We start from the raw sequence: 22,200 nt of genomic DNA, 5'->3' as shown, positions 1-22,200 counted from the left end.
TCTCCAAGTACAGTCACATTGGGGGGTTAAGGTACAAAATATGAATTTTGGGGGACACAACTCAGCCCATAGCAGAGCGCTAACTGATTCCTCAATGCCCCTGGCCAGAACAATGTTTCATTAGAAAGACTAGCCTTGCTAACCAGGTCTATTTCAGAGTTGATTGGGGGTCAGCTGTCTCTCAGTGGCTATAAGCCACACATCTACAGGCTCAAGAGTGCTTGCTGTTGCGTAGCCCTGGGCTCTAAGGCTAGCTCTGGTCAGTTAACCAATTTGAGCCTCAGGGTTCTTCCTATAAATAGGGATGGGTATTCTGCACAGCAAAGGAAACAATCAACAAAACCAGAAGACAACCTACAGAATGGGAGCAGATATATGCAAATGACATAAGGGGTTAGTATCCAAAATGTATAAAGAACTTACAGAGGCGCCTGGGTGGTGCAGTCAGTTAAGTGTCTGACTCTTGATTTTGGCTTGGGTCATGATCTCAGGGTCCTGAGACTGAACCCCACTTTGGGCTCCTTGCTGGGCATGGAGCCTGCTTAAGATTCTCTCTCTCTCTCTCTCCTTCTCCCTCTGCCCCACCCCCACTCCTGCTCACATGTGTGCTCTCTCTAAAAAAAAACCCAAAAACCAAACTTATACAACTCAACACCCAAAACCCAAATAATCCAATTAAAAATGGGCAGAAGACACGAACAGACATTTCTCCAAAGAAGAGACCTGAATGGCCAACAGACACATGGAAAGATGCTCATAATCACTCATCATCAGGGAAATGCAAACCAAAACCACAAAGAGATATCACCTCACACCTGTCAGAATGACTAAAATCAAAAACACAAGAAATAACAAGCGTGGGCAAGGATGTGGAGAAAGGGGAATCCTCTTGCAGTGTTGGTGGGAATGCAAACTGGTGCAGCCACTCTGGAAAACAGTATGGACGTTCCTCAAAATATTAAACAGAATTACTATATGATCCAGTAATTCCACTGGTGGGTATTTAGCCAAAGAAGACAAAAACACTAACTCAAAAAGATATATGCACCCATATGTTTATTGCAGCATTATTTACAATAGCCAACTTAGGGAAGCAGCCTGCATGTTCATCAACAGATGAATGGATAAAGAAGATGTGGTGTATATATACAATGGAATATTACTCAGCCATAAGAAGAATGAAATATTGCCATTTGCAAAAATGTGTATGGATCTAGAGGGTATAATGCTAAGTGCAAGGAGTCATGTCAGAGGGACACCTTTCCCTGCCCTGCTCGTGTTCTCCCTCTCTCTCTCTCTCAAATAAATAAATACATCTTTTAAAAAAATTATTAAAGAAGTCAGTCAGAGAAAGACAAATACTCACACGTGGAATTTAAGAAAGAAAACAAATGAGCAAAGAAAAAAAAAAAAGACAAACCAAAAACAGACTCTCAACTATACAGAACAAATAAACTGTTACCAGAGGGGAGATGGGTGGGGGTATGGGGGAAATAGGTGAAGGGGATTGAGAGTACCCTTATCATGATGAGCACTGAGGAATGTGTAGAATTACTGAATCGCTATATTGTACACCTGAAACTAATAGAACACTGTATGTTAACTACACTGGAATTGAAAGAAAAAAAAAAAGAGAGACAGATGGCAGCCTTCAGGGTTTAGAGGAGGAGCAAGTGAGAAGTGTCTGTGACCATAATGTGAAAAACAGTATTAGGTATGAGTGTGTGGTTAGCTCACTGGTTCTGCTGCTCCTAAGTCTTCTCCTGCTTCTCTGGCTTCCATATACTTGTAGGACCCGAAGTCCCCTCCCAGTATGAGGCCTAATGAGTGCTTTCCATCATCCCAGCCCCATTTCTCCATAAGGGCCACTCATTGGAATGGGGGTCTGGCGGCAGCAGGCCCTGCATTCTGGCCGGGACTCCTCAGCAAGCTTCATGCTACCTGGGAAGCCGTTGCTGGCCTCTGCCTGGCCCTGCTCACACAGCAGAGAGCTATGCAAACAGAGCTGGGGATGCCAGCCAGGATCTTGTGGTGGGGGTTAGGAAGTGCATTCTGACAGCTCTGAAAAGAAAATCCCAGCCCAAGCACGATCCAAGAAACAGAGGTAAGTGGTAGAGAGAGAAAGGCTTAGCTAACTCTGTGTGTGTGTGTGTGTGTGTGTGTGTGTGTGTCTGTCTGTCTTGAGGCTGTTGTGCTAGACTTGTCAATCTGAGAACAGAGCAGGAAGGGCTAAAGCTAACAGGCTTGTGCTGTGGGCTCCTGATTCAGACCCAGGATGAGCTTCCCTTGAAGCACTTAAGGAAATCCTTAAGCCCAGGAAGTCTGCCCAGGCAGCAAAACCAGAGACAGCCTTTCCTTTTCAAGCCCAAAACATGGCAGCTGTGATCACAGTGTAAGTGTGTTTAGCTTCATTTCCAGATGCAAAAGGGCAGGTGGGCCCCACTGCTCTCCTAGAGGGCGAGGCACGTGAGAGTTACTGGAATGAGTGAATCAAAGTGACAGGGGGTTCCTAGTGAACAAATTCATCTGTGCCTGGCCTTGGGGAAGAATCCTACTCTATCTCTTCTTATTAGGTATAGAGCCCATTTTCTAACTCAGAGGGTTCAATGGTCTTCACATCATGTTGCCTCAGGTCTACATATGTTGTCCCTTGGTATAGAATGAATGTTTGTCCCTCCTCCACTCATATGTTGCAATCCTAACCCCCAGTGTGATGGTATCAGGAGGTGGGGCCTTTGGCAGGTGATTTATGATGACAGCGATCGCACTCTCACGAATGGGATTGGTGTCCTTATAAAGGAGACCCCAGAGAGCTCTCAGGGCGCCTTCTGCCCTGTGACAATACAGGAAGCTGGCAGTCTGCAACCAGCAGGAGAAGACTTAGGAGCAGCAGAACTGGTGAGCTAACCACCAGATCTCATGACCTCAGAACCCAAGCAGGCTGGCACCCTGATTTCAGACTTACAGTCTCCAGAACTGTGAGAAACACACTACAGCCCAAACTGACTACTAACACATCTCTAAAGAGTGAACTTTGTGATAAGCTGTCTTCTACCCTACAAGGAAGTTGGGCTTGGGGACCTCTCTCCTTGGCCTGGTTACAGGGACAGGTCTGGAAAAGATCCAACCCCCCCTGCCCCCCACCATGGGTCATGAGTGACATTGATCTCTCATTTGGTGTGAAGGAATCCAAAGTCTTCTACGACGCTGCATTGCTAGGACCTCAGCAGCACTCACCATGACATAAAGCCTGTCACTGGAGAGATGGTACTCAATAGTTTATAAAGCCCCTCTGCCTACATTGTCCGAGTCTCTGAACACTCTCTGAAGTGGGCAGACAGGGATGACTATACTCTTTTATAAGAAGAAATCTAACACTCAGAAAGTTCAGGAGATTTGCCCCAGGCCCCCCAGCCAGTCACTGGTGGAGCTGGGCTTGGAAAACTCCTCTGAGTGGCGGCCTCTCACCTCCCAGGCCGGTCCAGGGCTATGAGACTCCTGAGGCCACCCCTTCCCGGGCACAGGGGCTCTCTGTTGCTGGGCCGGAGTTCATTCCCATGACTGGCTGCCAGCCAGCTTCTCGCACACCTCTGCCAGCCCACGTGGAGATGAGGATGACACGCTGCCATTCTACAAAGGCTAAACCAACCCACGTACACAGATGAAACCAACACAAAAGGCCTTTCTTCAAAAACCTATATTCTGCTTGGCTAGGTACCAAATAACCAGTTGTTGGCTGTGCTGGGTGGTGCCAAGGGTTTGCCTCAGATCATTAGACATGAGAATCTGAAAGGAGGGTCGGCGAGAGAGCCAGACACTCGGGAGCAGGCTGCCGGGACGCATGGCTCCACAGGGAGCGCTGGCTTGTGACTCTTGCCACCGGCTGTCTTCTGAATTTTGAGGGCCCACAAAGCTGGACTGATACTTTTGAAACCAACACTATCGGTTTTAATATACTTATAATGCTAATCCTTGGTATAACCTGAATAGTTTTTCCCAACAGTTAAATTTAAAAAAGAACAAAAGGAAAGTGGAGGTTGGGGACTGAGTAGTGGTGAGTTTGGTTTAGAAATGGAATAGGCCTGGGCGAGTCTGTAGATTTCACATCTGTAAAATGACAACTGCTGCACTCATTTCACAGGATCCCAAGGAGAGTGGCTAGGAAGGCCCATGGAGTCTATCCTGTTATACAAATGGAAAACAGCCGGACTCTCCTTACCTAGAGGGCCCCTTTCCTCCAACTGTGACTACCTGGAATTCAGCCCAGAACCAGGAAGTGAGCAAGCAGACCTCTGAGCAGACAAATTAGCCTATTCATCAAATGTTTACTGAGCACCTACTCTGGCCAAGTGCGGTATGAGGCACCTGGAAGGGGGTAGTGACAAGTCACAGACATCCCTGCCCTCAGAGTGCCCCGTCTTTCCACGGAATCCATGTCAATTACTTACAGGAAAGTTCTGCAAGCTCCAATTCAGTCTAACAATTCACGTTTCAGAAGCAAGTCTAATCAAAGTGGTTTTCTGGCCTATAATAGATTGGAATCAGCAAATTAGGAGACTGCTGGAGAAAAACTGACAACAGGAAGAAGTATCAGCATCAGCCGATGCTAATAAATGAAGAGGTGGGAATTAAAATTATTTTGAACGGAAGTAGAAATTCAAAAAGTTGCCTGGAACCACTTGGTGTAAGACTAAATATCCCTACCCTTTTCAGTTTTTTTTTTTTAAGATTTTATTTACTTATTTGAGAGAGAGAGAGAGCAAAAGCAAGGGGAGGAGAAGAGAGAGGGAGAGAAGCAGACTCCCTGCTGAGCAGGGAGCCAGATGTGGGGCTCGATCCCATGACCCTGAGATCATGACCTGAGCAAGGCAGACACTTAATCGACTGAGCCACCCAGCCGCCCCTTTTCAGTTGGTTTTGAGAACATTATCATATTGTAGTAAAGTATCTTATTAATTATAACCCATATCTTTTTTTTTTTAAAGATTTTATTTATTTATTTGAGACAGAGAGAATGAGAGAGAGAGAGCACATGAGAGGGGGGAGGGTCAGAGGGAGAAACAGACTCCCCGCTGAGCAGGGAGCCCGATGCGGGACTCGATCCAGGGACTCCAGGATCATGACCTGAGCCGAAGGCAGTCGCTTAACCAACTGAGCCACCCAGGCGACCCAACCCATATCTTTACTTAGTACTCTACACTTTAAAACTTTGCTTCCATACACACAGTAATCCTCATGTGCCTAACACTATGGTAGATATTCATTTCTTTTTTTTTTTAAGAAAGATTTATTTATTCTAGAGGGAGACAGTACAAGCACGCATAAGTGGGGGGCAGGGGCAGAGGGCGAGGGAGAGAAGCAGACTCTGTGCTGGGCGTGGAGCCCCACAAGGAGCCCCACGCGGCACTCGGTCTCATGACCCAGAGACAATGACCTGAGCCGAAACCAAAAGTTTGATGCTTAACTGACTGAGCCACCGAGGCGCCCCTAGATATTATTTCTTAAGGCATCAAAAAATATATAATGTATTAAGTATAATTTAAGTTTAAGAAGGCAGGAAACTATAATATTTAAAAAGAATGAGAACAAATAGTTAATGTTAAATAAACATCATATTTTAAAGGTAATTTTGGTAATTTGCAAATGGCCACTTATATGGGAACAACTCATTCCCTGATGATACCAAAACCATGACAGAAAACCATAATAGCAATAAGCTAGAGAAACGCTCCATAGTGGTTTCTTGCCTATGTATGTAAATATGTATGTATGTGTCTACCTATCAATCATAAATACAACCATGGTGGCCTATAGTAAAATCTTCAGCTCTCTAGAGATCACCTACATTCAAGGAAACAAAACAGAAAATGGTCAAATTCTGTTTTACCTACTTGTACTCTATGAATCCTGTTGATTTTGCTAAGATCTAAGAGTGATCCTGGATTTCCCCCTTATTTAGGAGGAATTCCAACAGTGATTTTAGAAAGCTCTGCATATTTAATTAATTAATTTATTTCTCTCTCTCTCTCTCTCTCTCTCTCTCTGTCCTCAGAATGTCTGCTGGCAAGTTTCTAAATACTTATGTCCTCAGGATCCCAGCCCTGTGTCTGCCATGGCCCAGAAGACAGAACCATGCACATGGCCCTGCCTGGCTCCAGGCACATGAGCACTTGTTTAGGCAAAGAACAGATATAAATCCCCAGTTTTCAATAGTCTCAAGGCTGTAAGCGCTGTAGGGACAGGGGCTAGGTTCCTTTTATTCACTGCTATATCCCTAGTATCTGCCATGGTGCCTAGCACAGTGTCTGACAAATAACAGGTGCTTAATAACTATCAGGAGAATGAACGAATTAGGGCTGAGCTTTGGTTCCTCAACCCAATTCCAAGGCCACATCAGGGCCCTGGGCTTACTCAGGTCAGAACCTTCAAGGTCCTCAGGTGACACCATCTTTGGATATGAAAGAAGAGCGGACTGGGTATTTTGGCCAGCACCCTGTGGAAGTCAGCGGCCCCCTGGGACAACAGTACAGTGAGTAGGGGTAGAGTGGGGCATGGGCAGCCGCTTTCAGCAAGCCTTGTGAGCTGGTCAAACCGAAGGTCCAGCCAGTTCTGTCGGTCAGTGTGGTAGGGTGAGTGGACATGTATGCATATAGTTAAATCTCACCAAGCAAATTCTTTACGCCTAAGAATTCTTGTTTTGCTTTTTCCTTTTCTTGTCAGAGACAAGATGTCCTCAACAGAGGGGCAAAAATAGGTGTCTAGACATCTAAATTCATTAAAAGAGACAGCAGAGAGAGTCTGTAAATCACTGGAACAAAGAATATTTTTTCTAGCCGACCAGAAACAAAGTAGTTGTTACATTCCTCTCCATAAAACTGGTCCTGCTACGAGGCTGGAATGAAGAGGCAGCAGGCACGGTGGCCGGGCCAAGCTGCTCTGTCCACATTGCTCTTGACCAGTCTTATCATACCCGAAGCCCAGGCCCGGGATAGAAACAACATGACAGGAGGGGCCTTGAGGCCAGTGACCTCTATGAATCATAGAAAGAAAATGGCATGCCTCAAACACATACACCTTGTTTCTCTAACCTGATGCCTTGTGGGTATTGTAGGGAAGGTGTAGAAGTGGCTTTATTTAAGTATCACAGGAGAAAAATTTGAAGAGTCTGTCCACATACATAAGCCAATCAAATTCAGAGCTGAGAAACACGAAGAGTCCCTTGGTTAGTGCTGCAAGTAAGTTTCTCTCCTTCCAGACTTGCTCCTGCCATAAAATAGATTTCTAGGCTGAGATTAAATGCAGAGACCTTGGCAGACCGTGTGGGAGGCAGGCCTTCTTCCCGGTGGTCCCAGGGATTCACTGCTGTCAGGCACCACAGTGTCAGGAGCACGGAGAGTGAGGGCAGAACGGAAAAAGAGAGGAGAGCAGCCAGGGTCAGGAGGAGAGGCTAAAGCCGTAGTTGGGGGTGTGGCCTCTCACAAGCTTTGGCGAGCAGGTGATTCCTACAGAAACGAGGGTTTCCTCACGTAGTGAGGGTTGAGTGGCTGTCCTCCTGTGTCCCTCCAGGGAAACTGAGAAGGCCCCTGACTTGCTGTTCTCTGCTTCCTCAGGGAGATAGGCTCTGTGCTGGTTACCGCCAGCAGAAGGGTGCGGAAGAGGCGTCTGGGCAGGCTACCTCCTCAAACATCACTGTGCTCCTGCAGCGGAGAGCAATGCTTCAGAACCAGGGCACCTGCTCTGTCCTGGGTCTCCAGTACAAAAGTCCTGACGCCTATCTTCCTATCCTCCACAAACTGGAGTGACTTTGGGACATAGCTTGAACATACCATCTCCTGCGAGTAACATGTAGGGGCTTCTCGTCATCTCCTGGAGGTGAAATTCTCAAGTTCTTGATCTAGCACATAGGTTCCTTGACCTGAGCCCGGCCCGCCTCTTCACTCCTAGCTCGTATTCTTTCCCCTACCTCCTAAGCTCCAGGCAGAGTGAACCGTTTGCTCTTCCCTGAACCTGCCAGGCTATTTTACATCTCAGTGCCTTTGCTTATTTATGGTCTTTCCTACCTTGCTACCCAGTAAGGATCTCTTCCACTTTCAAGTATCAGCCAAACACCACCTCCACCATGAACTCTCTCCCAGAGGAACTCTAGCACAGATCCAGGTTTGTTTATGGTCTGTCCCTCCCTTCGCTCCCAGAATGTCAGCAACTGGAGGGCAGGGGCTTTGTCTGTTTTGTGTCCCAGTGCATCCTGGGTGTCCAGAGGAGCACCTGGACCACTGCAGGCACTTGTTAAATGTTTGCTGAAGGAAGGACAAGGAAGGACCGAGTCTCTGCACTGACGGCACTGCTCCCAAGCTGTGGGTTCCATAAGACAAGACCTGGGTTGTATTCATTTCTGCATCTCCCAGAGGCTGGGCATGTAGCAAAAATGGATATGCGAGAGAAGGAATGAGTGATGAATGTGGACACAAAGCTCACAGTTCTGGCCTTTCCCCAAGAATAAGTCACCTCCAGCATTCTGTTCTGTGTTAGAGCTTCTTTTTCCTTCTTTCATGTTGTCTATCCTGTGAGAAGAGTTACCTTTCCAATGAGGCATGTTCTAAATTCCCTTCAAACACATCGTGCAGCACAAGAAGGTTGGGCTAGATTATCTTAAACACGTGGCTAACCCTAAAAGTCATGGATTCTATAATCTGTCCGGGACTATACTCAAAAGGGCTGCTCCATTTCAATTTATGTTTGAGAAAGAACCTTGTCTAAGGAGCACAGACCTTGGAAATAATACAGACTCATCATATCATCATACATTTAAGGGACTACTTTATTTTGGATTCTCTGTTTATTTGCATTATCTGTGTCCCATCTGCCACAGGGTGGGGGGGAGGGGGGAGGGGAAGTCTGGTCACAGAAAGCCTTAGACAGTATGTCAGGAGGCTTGGTTCCAGTGACTTTGAGCAGGTCCTTCTCCTCTTTGGCAATGAGGGGTGTGGGACTAAATGGTCTCTGAAGACCTGTGAACTTGCAGAAATAACAAAATCCTGTGCTGTGAGTCCTCACACACTCGAGTGCCTCATGCTGCTGGCACCTGCACAGATACTACACTTAAATATGGTAATAAAAGAGCTTATTTTTTTTTTCTTAAGAATGAATAAAAGAGTCACCATATAAAACATGCTGCCCACGAATTCTCAACTAATAGCTGTTCTGATTTTCTAAAGCAGCTTCTTTAAGAAAAGAGAACTTACAATTACACACACACACAGACACACATAGTACTGCAAAGATTATGTCCATTACAGACCGACAGGCTGCGTGCGTGTGAGGGAGGTGGACAGGTGATGCATTTAATCATGCCGTCAAACACAAATATTCCAAGTGGGCTTTGGGTCATTCCTGTGAGGAGAACTTGGGTCAAACCTTGGGTGGTGAGAGAACAGCAGGGTTAATAAATGCAGAGCGTAGGCTGAGAGATTTTTCTGGGCACATCCCAACAGCAGCCAGAGAGCATGGATGCATTCCATGGGGCATTTATGGGCTCACCAGCACCAGTCTATGACCATTTTATTTAATCATAAAAATATAATAGTAGTCAAATCTTTTTGTAGTTTCAGTTTACTGCTTTCTCGAGTGAAATAAATGGTCTCTCAGATTTCTTTCGCTTTCATCTCGCTGCTCTAAGTACAGTAGGATAAGGTTCCAATTAAGACCCATTAAATGCTCACATTGATTCATGTGAGCCATTTTCCAGTTTCTTTTCCTAACACAATCTCAGTGCACCTCTGAGTTATCTCTGTGGTGTGTTTTCAGTTTAGCAGTTGCTCTTACAAAAGAGAATTATTTGGGTGTGAGGTCTCCCTTCCTCCTACTTCTCCAGCCCAAAGTGGTGAGTGGAGATTCTCCTTCAGTGCCCTCCAGACAAGCATATGTTTGTCACCTGTCAGGTATGTCCAGCTGAACTAGGCATGCCCCTTGGGGGGGGCAGCCGGCAGCTGGCCAGAGCCAGACCGACCCCCCCCCCAAGCCCCCCTAGCAGCTATGCCAGAGCAGTGCATGGAGTGCACTGAGCCCAGAGACATCTACAAGAGGACTGCCTGGTGTTTCTACATCTTTTGGGTCCACAGAGGAACCCTGTAGGCAGGGGACACCCAGAGCTTTCTCCAGCTTCTCACCGGGTGGGGACACATACTCAGCAGAGATGGCCCGTCTAAGGTGATATCAAGTGTCAGGGCTAACTGAGTGAACACTCCACGGCCTCTCCCACTAAGAATAGGGAATCTGGAGGCAGACAATGATCATTTCAATAACATCACCGTTAACATGTGTTCTGGCCCAGGGAATGTGCTCATCATCGTGTGCATGGTCTAATTTACTTCACACAACAACGCCCTGAAGTGTTCTCGGTGGCATCCCTATTTTATAGATGAGGAAACGGGCCTGTGCAGGAACACAGCTAGTAAGCTGGGACCAGAACTTGGGTCGCTAAGCTCCAGAATCCATGTCCCTCTTATCAGGCTACAAAAGCATACTACTGATGCCTTTTTTTTTTTTTTAGAATTTTATTTTTTACTATTTTTTTAAGATTTTATTTGTTTGAGAGAGAGAGAATGAGAGACAGAGAGCATGAGAGGGAGGAGGGTCACAGGGAGAAGCAGGCTTCCCGCTGAGCAGGGAGCCCGATGCAGGGCTTGATCCTAGGATCCCAGGATCCCAGGATCATGACCTGAGCCGAAGGCAGACGCTTAACCAACTGAGGCCCCCAGGCGCCCCGAAAGCATAGTACTGATGCCTTAAAGCAGAGGCCAGTGCACGTGCTGCCACGACGGGACTCTCACACACCAGGTTCTCTGACACGGCGTGCGGCCCTGACGGCCCAGCAAAGGGACACGTTCCCAAAGGAACTGCATGTGAAGAGATTGGAGAAAAATATTTAAAGATGCCCTTAGGAAGCGTGTTATTAAAATGAATGAATGATATGGTGGTTTGGGAGCCTTTAAGTATAGATTTTCCTGCAGTGTGCTTTCTTAGTGTGGGACACACCTGTCAAAAACTTTTTTTTAAACCAAATCATAAGTCAGAGTAGATTTGCCATGACAATGCCACCAACTTGGTGAGCAAAGACTCCACAGACATCCACTGTCCTAGCCGAGAGTTAAATCTGAGACATGAGTAGTAAGGATGACATTTACTCTTCACAACAACCCTATGAGTTAAGACTTGTCTCTATGCTATAGTTAGGGAAAGTGACACTCAGGATAGCCTGCCCGCCTTTATCATCCAAGTGAGAAGAGGGGCTAGGACATTATCTTAAATCCGCCCCCAAAGCTTTCTCTCACATGCCACTGTTTTCTCTAATACAGTATTTGCCAAATCTTTAAACACAGTAGTTTCCTTTGGATTTCAGAACTACTGGTTCCAGCAAAAACGAAACTAAGAAGCTTCTTTTAGAATAGATTAGAAGACAAATAACCCATAGTGTCCAAGAAATGGCCCCTAAATTTCTAGCTATAAGTCAGGTCAGGAGGTTTGGTCAGTAAAATAGAAGTATTGTATCTTTCAAAATCTGGGACCATTTTAACCTTTTCTGCAGTATTATGCCTAAGGAGAGATGTATCACTGCAACGCCCAATGGTTCATTAAACAAATGTTTGTATGAGGTAATTGTTCTGTGCCAAGCACTGCTGAAGGCACTAGAGGCCAAGACTGCTCTCAAGGTACTTCCACTCTAGTGGGATAGTGTGGGGATGGGGAGACAGACAAAACAATTATATGGCAGGAAGGCAATAGGTATATAAAGAAAAATAAAGTAAGGTAAAGGGGAAACAGTAACCATGGGGCTTATCTACCGTTTTAGATACTGTGGTCAGGGAAGGCCAGATAACATGACATCTGAGAAAAAAATCTGGAAGCCTCTCCAAATCATGCTGATTTCCGAGGGAAAAGTATTCGAGGTAGAAAGCAGCAAGGACAGACGCTTGAGGTGTGTTTGTGAAACAGCGACGAGACCAGCTGCGGCTAGAGTGGAGTATCTGATGCTATACTTAGAAATGAAAATGATTAAATTTATCGACTTATGTTGGTCTGGCCCTGAATTCACACTTTGTCTCAGAATTATGTATCTATCCTCTATGAGAGGAGGAAGGGCTCTTTGGAGCACCCGGCCTAACTCTTTTGACACACGTGAAAGTGAAGCCCAGAGAAGGACAGTGACCTGCCCAGGATCGCTCAGCTGAGCGGCCGTAAAAGGATCGGGCCTCCCTCACCGCTGCACCAGTGCTTGATCCATGGTGATGGGCTTTCCGTGACTCATAGGGTCTTGATAGAATTTCCTATCTCAGGGGAGGGGTCTTCTTTGTGATTATACTTTAATTCCTTATACTCCATCTCGGTGATTTACGAAAAAGGTCCCTCAGTGACTGAAGACCAAGGCAGGCCCAGAAAAATTAGATCTACCACTGGTCAGGAGTTAAACTGATGGGACATTCCTTCTGGCATGATTTTCTTATGCATATTTGATGTCCCAATAGAAGATTTTTAAGGGAGCAAAGGATGACTGAGGTTTGTGTGCACAGCTGTCCTGACAGTATTCAGCCTGTTCAGAGGGTCTGGGTTCGGGTACTTTGGGAAGAGGGTGCTGACGGTTTATTTCTTGACTTCCCTTGTGTGTCTTCCACAGCTCTGCCTCATCTTGGGATGGAACTCAGAAGGGAATGATTAGCTAAGTGTCACCTTGCAGTTTAATTACACCAGGCTTCAGAATGACCCTACTCATGTGCCTGGTCTCACAGCCATGCTGAAGGGGCTTAGGGGGTTCCCAACTTTTTATAGTCCCACTGAGATGAAGCTATGGCTAGCTTTCAACTTCCAAGTTTTAATGTTAGATTTCAGGACAGTTATTTTACTGGAATGTTCTGGATCTGAATTCCTCAAAAATGAGGAACTGAGAAAACTGGAACAGGAAGGATAGTTTATCTGTAGGATCTTGTTTTTTTCAGATCAGTATGTCAGAATTATGAATTTAGCCCACTGTTGAAGCAGGTGTATTATTTAGTGCTGTGAAGATGGTGTTAACAGGGCAAGGGGATAGCAACAGCTCCTTTCTCGAGCATTCACTATGGGTCAGGCCCTATACTGTCTCACCTAATTTGCACAAGCTGGAAAGTAGTGGTGACATCTCCATTTTACAGATGAGAAAACCGAGGCTCAGTGGTCCATAACTTGCCCAAAGTCATCATCGTGCTAGCATAGAGCAGAATAGGGATTTCCAAGCCAGCTGACTTCAGAACCCGATGCTCTTATCCTCTAGGACATCTGACTTTTAGAACCACTGGAGATCGAGTTCAAAACCTCAGCTGCAGACTGATCCATGATGTGAATCCATTCAGGTACCACCCTAACTACTGCTGCATCGACCACAAGCAGGAGATCTGTGCAAATTACAAGTGTTATAAATTAGGAGGTAATCCCATACAAAGGGGGAAGAATGTTCCTTTCTCAGTTGCACAGTACAAGTATCCGCAGCCAAGGTCAGTGACGAGTGGTGCAAGTGTCCATCCGAGGGCTCAGCGGGGGCTGCCATTTGCTCTAGCTGCTCCCCTGGGAAGACAGCCAGGCGTTCCTTACAAGCTCTCAGGGGCTTTACCTGGTGTGAGCATGTGGTGCTTCAAATTCCCCTTGTGTTGGAAAATTCATCCAAAGAGATGAGGGGAGTTAAAGGGACCTTTTATCTGGCTTCTGTGAAATTGGTGACTTTTAATATCATCAGCCCAAACTGCTAACTGGCAAATTTCTCCATTCTAATACTTGCCAGGTCACTCACTAGAAGTGTTAAATGTTTAGATAGGCAGAAGTTATATATAGTTAGGAAAGTTACTGTTCTCTTTTTTGGGGAAAAAAAATCCCACATTTTTCTTTGGTACTATAATAAAGAGAGTAACTCCGAAATGGTTATAGTGTTGAAATTGTTAAGCTTTCCTTAAGACATGATACATTTTCATTTTATGAAAGGAACTGTATCTGTCACACAAAGAAAGAAGATACAGAAGGTTGAATGCTTGTGTGACAGCTAAAGAACGAGCTGCCGACACCGGGAGAACAGGAAGGCCTCAAACATGGCGTTTCTGCCCTGAGCCCATCACAGCGGACTCCATCCATGGACTCGCATGGGGCCGGGGGAGTTTACCAAATGGGCGTGACCTAGGACCACCTGCCTTTGAGAAAAACAAAGACTGAAGTTAAGAATGTTTGAAGAAGAATTAGGCCCCTTCTGAAAGTTCTAAAAGCTGAAATGGGGCTCTGGAAAACTGCCACTCTTAAAACATCACTCTGCTTCCCTCACCCGCAGATGATGTACAACTAGGAAAGTGCCCTGTTTTTGTTTGCAGGGAAACCTCTGAGGTGAGCACAACAGATACATTTCAGATATGTTTAGTCAATTAATGTTTAGGTTTTCTTACTAAGTCATCAAATTACAAAAGACCTGGGAAATGCATGTCACCCAGCTCAGGCAGAATCTAGTTTCAAAGGCTCCACTGTCCAGCTTACTCGCCTGTTCTGGTCTCCCCAGGAGCGGTCGGGCTTCTGCTACAGTGCAGATGGCTGCTCGATCTGCAAGGGCTTCTCTCCGGAGAAGCTGGATGGGGGGGGGCCACAGGGACCCTTCCTTTCACCTGCCGAAAGAGACTCCGGCGCTGAGAGCTGGGATCTATGGGGTCTTTCCAAATGAAAAAGTCACTAACTAAAATGAATATGCAAAGGTGCTTATTCCCAATACGGTAATATGCAGGCAGTCAAATAATCTGTCATTCGAGTTAATTTAATTATCAGACCACATTTAATTATTCAATATAAAATGTAAATAAAGTGAAGGGCTGACAGCACATACTAATTATGTTCATTATAATAATTAAATGGGAAGGAATTTAGAAAGAGTCATGAAATTGCCATAAAATACAAGGAAGTTTTTGATTAAAAAACCAACATTTTAATTAGAAACTACAGCACGATAGGAAACAGATGATTGGTTCCATCAAGAATGGGGTATTATATTTATTCTCCAGGTTTCTCTTCTGAAGTCATCTTTGGTATCGGGGGGGCTCAGTCTTTCCAGCTAATAGACTAAATGGTGGCAAATAAAAAGTGCCAATCCTTTATGCAAAGCAGTTGCCTAATAAAACAGCCTTAGGCTGTTCAAAATCTCCTGTCTTACAAAGACACAAGCTGTTTCCCCAGGAGGAAATAAAGGATCCACTGCGGACAAACAGGCCCTGCAAATTAACATGACTTCTGACTAATGATACAGAAGCATTAAATGAATTGAGCATCATAATTTCTCCTCTGAAATTCCTCTGATTTAGAGAACATGGCATCAGGTTAAATACATTCGCTTCCTAAGAACAGAAGAGAGCTGGAAACGGCAGGAACTGGACTGCCGGTTGTGAGGTGGGGGCTCGCGAGCTCTTACTCCGCAACCCCTTTCCTTCCCCGAGCCTCGGTTACTCCACCTGTAATCTGAGGCAGAGGGACTAGAGATTTCAGAGGACTTCCACGGGAAGACTCCATGAATCTGTGGCCAGAGCTGGGACGAGAGCTTCAAGCTATATTTACCACATCCCCTCAGCAAACATTCAGCAAATTACTGGGTTTGGGGGGATCAGAAAGGGAATTTAATAAAACAAGTTTTTAGAATGAAATAGACAATCAGCTTTTTAGTTACAGAAAACTCCCCAATTCTACTGGGATATGAGCAGTTATCATTTTAGTAAGCTGAGGCTATTTCCCCCTACGCAGCCCGTGCCAGGCAGCCGGATGGCATGAGCACAACCCTTTGATGCAGCTAAAACAACTGTAGCTAGAGACGGCTCCACAGAGCAAGGCACCTGACGTCGCACCTGTAAGTCCCTGCTCATCAGTGTCTGTCACTGGAGCTCCTCTATTAATATGGGGGGGTGGTCAAGGTATTTTCAGCTTTTAAGGATGAGCTATCATGGGGCACCTGGGTGGCTTAGTCATTAAGCATCTGCCTTCAGCTCAGGTCATGATCCTGGGGTCCTGGGATCGAGCCCCGCATCGGGCTCCCTGCTCCGCGGGAAGCCTGCTTCTCCCTCTGCCACTCCCCCTGCTTGTGTTCCCTCTCTCGCTGTCTCTCTCTCTCTGTCAAATAAATGAATACAAAAATCTTAAAAAAAAAAAAAAAAAAGGATGAGCTTAACGACTGAGCCACCCAGCCACCCCTATATACCACATCTTCTTTATCCATTCATCTGTCGATGGAGATCTTGGCTCTTTCCATAGTTTGGCTATTGTGGACATTGCTGCTATAAACATTGGGGTGCACGTACCCCTTCAGATCCCTACATTTGTATTTTGGGGGTAAATACCCAGTAGTGCAAATGCTGGGTTGTAGGGTAGCTCTATTTTCAACTTTTTGAGGAACCTCCACACTGTTTTCCAGAGTGGCTGCACCAGCTTGCATTCCCACCAACAGTGTAGGAGGGTTCCCCTTTCTCTGCATCCTCACCAACATCTGTCATTTCCTGACGTTAATTTTAGCCATTCTGACTGGTGTGAGGTGGTATCTCATTGAGGTTTTGATTTGGATTTCCCTGATGCCGAGGGATGTTGAGCACTTTTTCATACACATATGATTTTCTTAAGCAACATGAAATGAAATGAAAAGTACACTGAGTTGGACTCTGCAAGACCTGGGTTCTAGTCCTGGTCTTTTAGTGATTCTTCATGTCATGTCCAGGGACTTATTTCACCTCTTCAAATTCTGGTTCCTCACTTTGTTTGTGAGGCAGAAATACCCCCTGTACTTATAGCCTCACTGAAGTGCTGATGAGGTCCAAAAGACAAAACAGATGGGAAGAACAGCACCAAGAATTCTACAAATACCAGGGGTTATGCTTAGAAACAGCATCTCCATAGGCGCAGTGTCTCAGTGTTTGACAATTACTACAATTTCTGATTTCTCCTCTACTTTTTATCATATTCTTTCTTCTCGTAGATTGTTGCATTTCATCAACTACTGCCTGGGGCTGAAGTGACTTCTCTGATCTTGTCTCTAATCAGAAGTAGATGTCCAGGTTAGTCTCCAATCTTTCTGGAAGGCAGGTGTCAAAATAGGGGATCTGGCTTTTTTCCCTTTTCTAATTTTTTCCTCATAGCAAGCTCACCTCTCGACAGTTATCTCCACATCCCTGCTGCATCTTCTTCCCCAGCGGACTAGCCACAGTGCCCCTGTCTCCTGCCTGTGCCGCCCGCTACTCTCTCTGCCTGCTTCCTCTTGTCCTGTGTGCCCAGTCACTGCTCTCTCACCTGGTCCCAGTCACTGCTGCCACGCCATCTCCAAATGCCAGTTCTCTTGACCTCATTTCCCATTCATTCTGGTGAGCCCACAGAAACTTAGGAGGTATGCTTGATCTACAGGAGAGGATCAGTCTGTGATCTAGCAGCGGCAGAAAAACTCCTTTAAATCCCACACAATTCTGAGTTCAGTAAATTCATCACAAAAGAGTTGGCTTCAGCAAAAAGTTTTAAGCCATCCCCAAACATGGATGTGCTGAAGGAGCTGAACTCTTGCTGAGGAGCTGTAACACCGCAAAACACTATCACACCCACAAATTACTCACCCCTTTACAAGTGCCGTAGAGAGCATCATGATACATGATGAACAACTTAAGTATAAAACAGGAAATTGTTTGGTAAACCATGGGCTGTCTATACAAGATAAAGCCATGCAGCCAATAAAAATGATATTCACAACAGCGTGCGTCAACTATACTTCAACAGAGAAAGACACTCACAAAGAAAGATTGACACACAGATGGCGCCTGACTTATGATGGTTCAACTTATGATTTTTCAACCTTATGAAAGCAACACATATTCAGTAGAAACTATACTTTGAATTTTTATCTTTCCCCAGGCTAGCGATATGATACTTTCTGGAGATGCTGGGTGGTGGCAGCTCCCAGCCAGCAACCCCCCAAACTCCCCCCCGCCACAGCCTCCCTTCAGCCGCGCGATCATGACGGTAAACAAGTGATAGACTTAACAACCATTCTGTACTCAGAAACTATTCTGTTTTTCACTTTCACTACAGTAGTCAATGAACTAAATGAGATATTCAACACTTTACTATAAAATAGGCTTTGTGTTAGATGATTTTACCCAACTGTAGGTTACCGTAAGTGTTCTGAGCATGCTGAAGGTAGGTGAGTTGTATCAAGTGCACTTTCCACTTAAGATATTTTCAACTTATGATGGGTTGATTGGGACATAACCCCAGTGTAAGTAGAGGAAGACCCGTCATGTTAAGGGTATAAACTAGGACATAAGTGTATGCACACTACGATCTCAGCTATGTAAAATACTCATAGTGGGGTGGTGGGTGGTGTGTGAAATGGGTGAAGGTGCTCCTAAGGCACAAACTTCCAGTTAAAAGATAAATAAGTTCTGGGGATGTAATGTACAGCATGATGACTAGCACTGTATCATACATTTGAATATTGCTAAGACAGTAGATCTTAAAAGTTCTCACCACAAGAAAAAAATCTGTAACTTTGTGAAGTGATGGATGTTAACTAAACTTACTATGGTAATAATTTTGTATAATATGCATGTATCAAATTATCAGTTTGCACCCTAAAATGAATACAATGTTATATGTCAATTATATCTCAATAAAACTGGAAAAAATATTCATAGAAAAGGGACTGCAAGGGAACTTGCCAACATGGTAACAGTGGCTATCTCAGATGGTGACATCAGGAGTAACTGTGATTCCGTCTTCTCTGCACTTGCCTGTCTTTTGGCAAGGATGAGTAAGGAATACGTTTGTAATGAGAAAAAGAAAAACAAACTTCTAAAGGAAAATAAAATGCAAATTTAGTAGGTTGAATGAATATACATGGAGAAAAGAAAATCACACAGGAGATTTCCCTCAGCTTTCCTTCCCTGAGCAGCTTGTAAGAGACTCATGAACCTGCTGGGCCTGGTGCACGGAAAGGACAAAGCACCAGTACCTGGGGGTGCTAGCAAGGGGAGAGCACTGCCAGAATGCTCCCAGGGCATGTGTGGGGGGTGGGGGGGGCGGTGGTGAAAAAGATCTACCCTCCTGGGAACAGTGTCTGAAAAAGGGGAACTTTTCCATTTATGACGCTTATTCTGGTAAGGGTCCACATTTTCTATATTTTAATCATGGAAATCTTTCTAGAATGGACTGCATGTTCCTCAACCTTCTTAAAAGGGAATTCAGAGAACATATATTTTGCCTCCATGCTCATTCAGAGTTAGCACTGAGGACATTAAGAATCTTCTTGGAAATAAAATACAGGGTTTAGTGTCCCTTTGAACCCAGATGACTGCTATTTCTGAGTTTGGGGACCTGCCTTATTTTCTTCTTTCCTCTTTCTCCTTATTAGATAGACAGTTTCAGCTCGTAGTGTGCAGCTTCTCACCTTGTACTTGGTTCTGTCACTATAACCAACTCCTGTCCTTCTCCTGCCCTAGTCTAGTTTGCTGTAGGCTAAACAGACCTAATAAGTACGCTTGTTAGAGATTTGCCTAAAATAAAACTTATTAATTTGGAGTGAGGGTTAAGGGTTGTCTAGAAGCCTTTTTCTCGGCTATAATCCATACAGTTAAGGTTGCAGAAGGCTTTGGATAAATGAGGCTGTCAGGATCTACTATCTGATATGTTAGTTATGCTATTACTCTGGTTTTAAAAATAAAAAGAAATAAAGTGCTCATTATTATTAATTTTTTTTTTTTTTTTTTTTTTTTTTTACAAAATCGGTAACACAAGTCTTCCCAACTTCTTAAAGCAGCAGAACCCTATTAACAAATAGAACTCTTGCTTGGAAACCACATCATCCAAACAGTTAAAAGCAAAACTACTCTGGGTGACTCAAGGGGGAGAAGCCCAAGTCCCACCTTCTCAGGCCCCCCTCCAACACCACCTGGCAGCCCCTAAGCACCCCTAAGTGACCCAAGCTGAAAGATGCAATCTACTTGATCAAAACAAAACAAATATATGGATAGAACATCAGAACCTATGTGGTAAAGGTGTGATGCTTCTGTGTAGTGAATGTTTTATTACAAATATTTTATTTTTATAGCTCTAAGAGGAGGCCTTGGTGCTAATCTAGTGCTGATCACATCTCTTTGGATAGAATAAGTCAGAGACCTGTCCCTGGAGCCTGGTTAAAGTGCCTCACACAGGACAGATGGGTTCCAGCACGGGAGCCTGCCTTTTCTCACTCCAATACCTCACACTCTCAGGGTTGGGGGAGCAGTCTAAGGAAGTGTCCGGGGCCTCTTACCTGGTTATCTGGGTGGTTGACAGTGAAGTAGCCCACACAGACGATGACCTCATGAAGGAGGCTTTCACAGGAGACTTGGCTGCAGTGGCCCAGTAGAGAGCTGGCGATATGCCGGAATGCAAGGGACAAGCCCTCTGCCCCTACAATAGACTGACGAAGACAAGGAGCAGTTAGAACTCCTCAGCCCGGGGAGAGGCAGGGCTGCAAATCACAAAGCAAGACTGGACCCTGCGCACTTTCTGCTATGGTGCAGGAAAAGCACAGGAAATTTCTTTCTTTTTTTTTTTTTTAAAGATTTTATTTATTTATTTGACAGAGAGACACACAGCGAGAGAGGGAATACAAGCAGGGGGAGTGGGAGAGGGAGAAGCAGGCTTCCCGCTGAGCAGGGAGCCCGACGTGGGGCTTGATCCCAGGACCCTGGGATCATGACCTGAGCTGAAGGCAGACGCTTAACGACTGAGCCACCCAGGCGGCCCAGCACAGGAAATTTCTAGAGCACTATGTTTAATAGTTCAGTTTGGGGATTCCTGCTCTAATAAATGATCATAATAAATGCAACATTTAACCTGAAAAGAGACATGGAGAAATACTCATGTGGATCAAGACACTATCCACCTAAAGCATGGTTATTTATTCCATTTGTAGTAGTTTTTCCTCATTGTACAAACAGTCTCACTGTAGAAAATGTGGAAAAATATAAATATTCTCCTGTGAATCTACCATTTAGCTAACTTCTAATACTTTTACTTTTTCCTGAAGCAGAAAACATTTTCTTGAACACAGGGATAAAACACAATTCTAATTATTTACTGATGTTCAAATAGGAAAGCAACATAAAAAACAACTGGTTATTATTCAAACAGCTCTAGAAACCCAACGTTCCCAAAAGAATGTTAAAAAACCAACACCCTGCCTCCCCCCAATAAAAACAAACCACAAAGCCCCCTCAACTGTGAGGCTTCTGGGATCCTTTCTCCAGACAGGCACAGAGCTGTTGCTGGTGGGCGACGCGGGAGGAGAGCCTGACTCTGTCTGTGAAGCCTGAAGCTTCTATTTAATAAACATGTCAAACAGACAGAGCGACAGGAGGGCAAAGGGGAGAGGCAAAGCCCACAGAATACACTCGCAGCCGACACTGGAATGAAGCACCCCTGCCGGCCTGTGGGAAAAGGCAGCGTTTTAAACTCATCTCTTGATTCGAGGGCTTGGTGGGCTTGAACCAGGTCAGATATGTTGCGGCTTGGAAGTTGCAATGAATTCACTTTGCCTAACAGTGGTGAAACACAGCCCTGTTAGTGAGTATTGCTGAAATAAAATTACCACTAAATTTTAAGAGTGCCTTCTGTCTCAGTTTCATTGCCCTGAGACAAAATGTTTTTCAAGCCCCAAAGAGGCCTCATGAGAGCTTTGTTCCTTTAAATCGGGCAGTGACACCTTCTCAGCTCGGCCCTTATTTAATTAGTTGTGTCCAGCAGGCTGTGACCCAGTGCCCTCTGTTTAACCTTCACTGATAAGAGCAGGTCAAGGGGCATGTAAGTTTGAATATAAAAATTAAACCAATTTTTCAAGGAAACTATATTTCCTTTTTAGCCAGAATTAATTGCCAAGTCAGTACATTGATTTGTTTCTTGAGACCACCTTCAATTGTAAAATCTGTCAAAGTGTATGCGATATACAACATGCGGGATCTCAAGGCCATCTGTGCCATGTGAATTCACAGTGAAATCAGACTCTTTGCTGAAGGGGGAAAAATATTTTGACAGCCTTATTAGTATACAATGAAATGGAACAAGCTAAGAAAATATTCTAATGGCTAACCTTTTGTTACTACTACATGATAGGTTCTCACGTGAAACGAGCACACGGGTTTATGGCTT

The 22,200-nt window shown here is 44.9% G+C and overlaps 1 protein-coding gene across 13 annotated transcripts in view; it reads right to left on the bottom strand.

Moving 5' to 3' along the window:
* SCAPER (S-phase cyclin A associated protein in the ER) overlaps positions 1–22,200 on the bottom strand; it is a 528,946-nt gene that overhangs the window by 10,630 nt on the left and 496,116 nt on the right. For 12 of the 13 annotated variants that reach the window (XM_032417309.1, XM_032417312.1, XM_032417306.1 and 9 more), the window contains one exon: positions 20,321–20,470. In XM_032417309.1, coding sequence (XP_032273200.1) covers positions 20,321–20,470 — 150 coding nt within the window. Of the gene's footprint in view, positions 1–16,697; positions 17,419–20,320; positions 20,471–22,200 lie in introns of those variants that run through there. The other variant, XM_032417317.1, reaches the window with a different exon arrangement.

The sequence above is a fragment of the Phoca vitulina genome, unplaced genomic scaffold (genome assembly GCF_004348235.1).
Source record: "Phoca vitulina isolate PV1807 unplaced genomic scaffold, GSC_HSeal_1.0 scaffold20, whole genome shotgun sequence".
In the NCBI taxonomy this organism is placed as follows: Eukaryota; Metazoa; Chordata; class Mammalia; order Carnivora; family Phocidae; genus Phoca; species Phoca vitulina.
The sequence above is the reverse complement of the archived record's forward strand: the minus strand, read 5'-3'. Positions and strand labels throughout refer to the sequence as shown.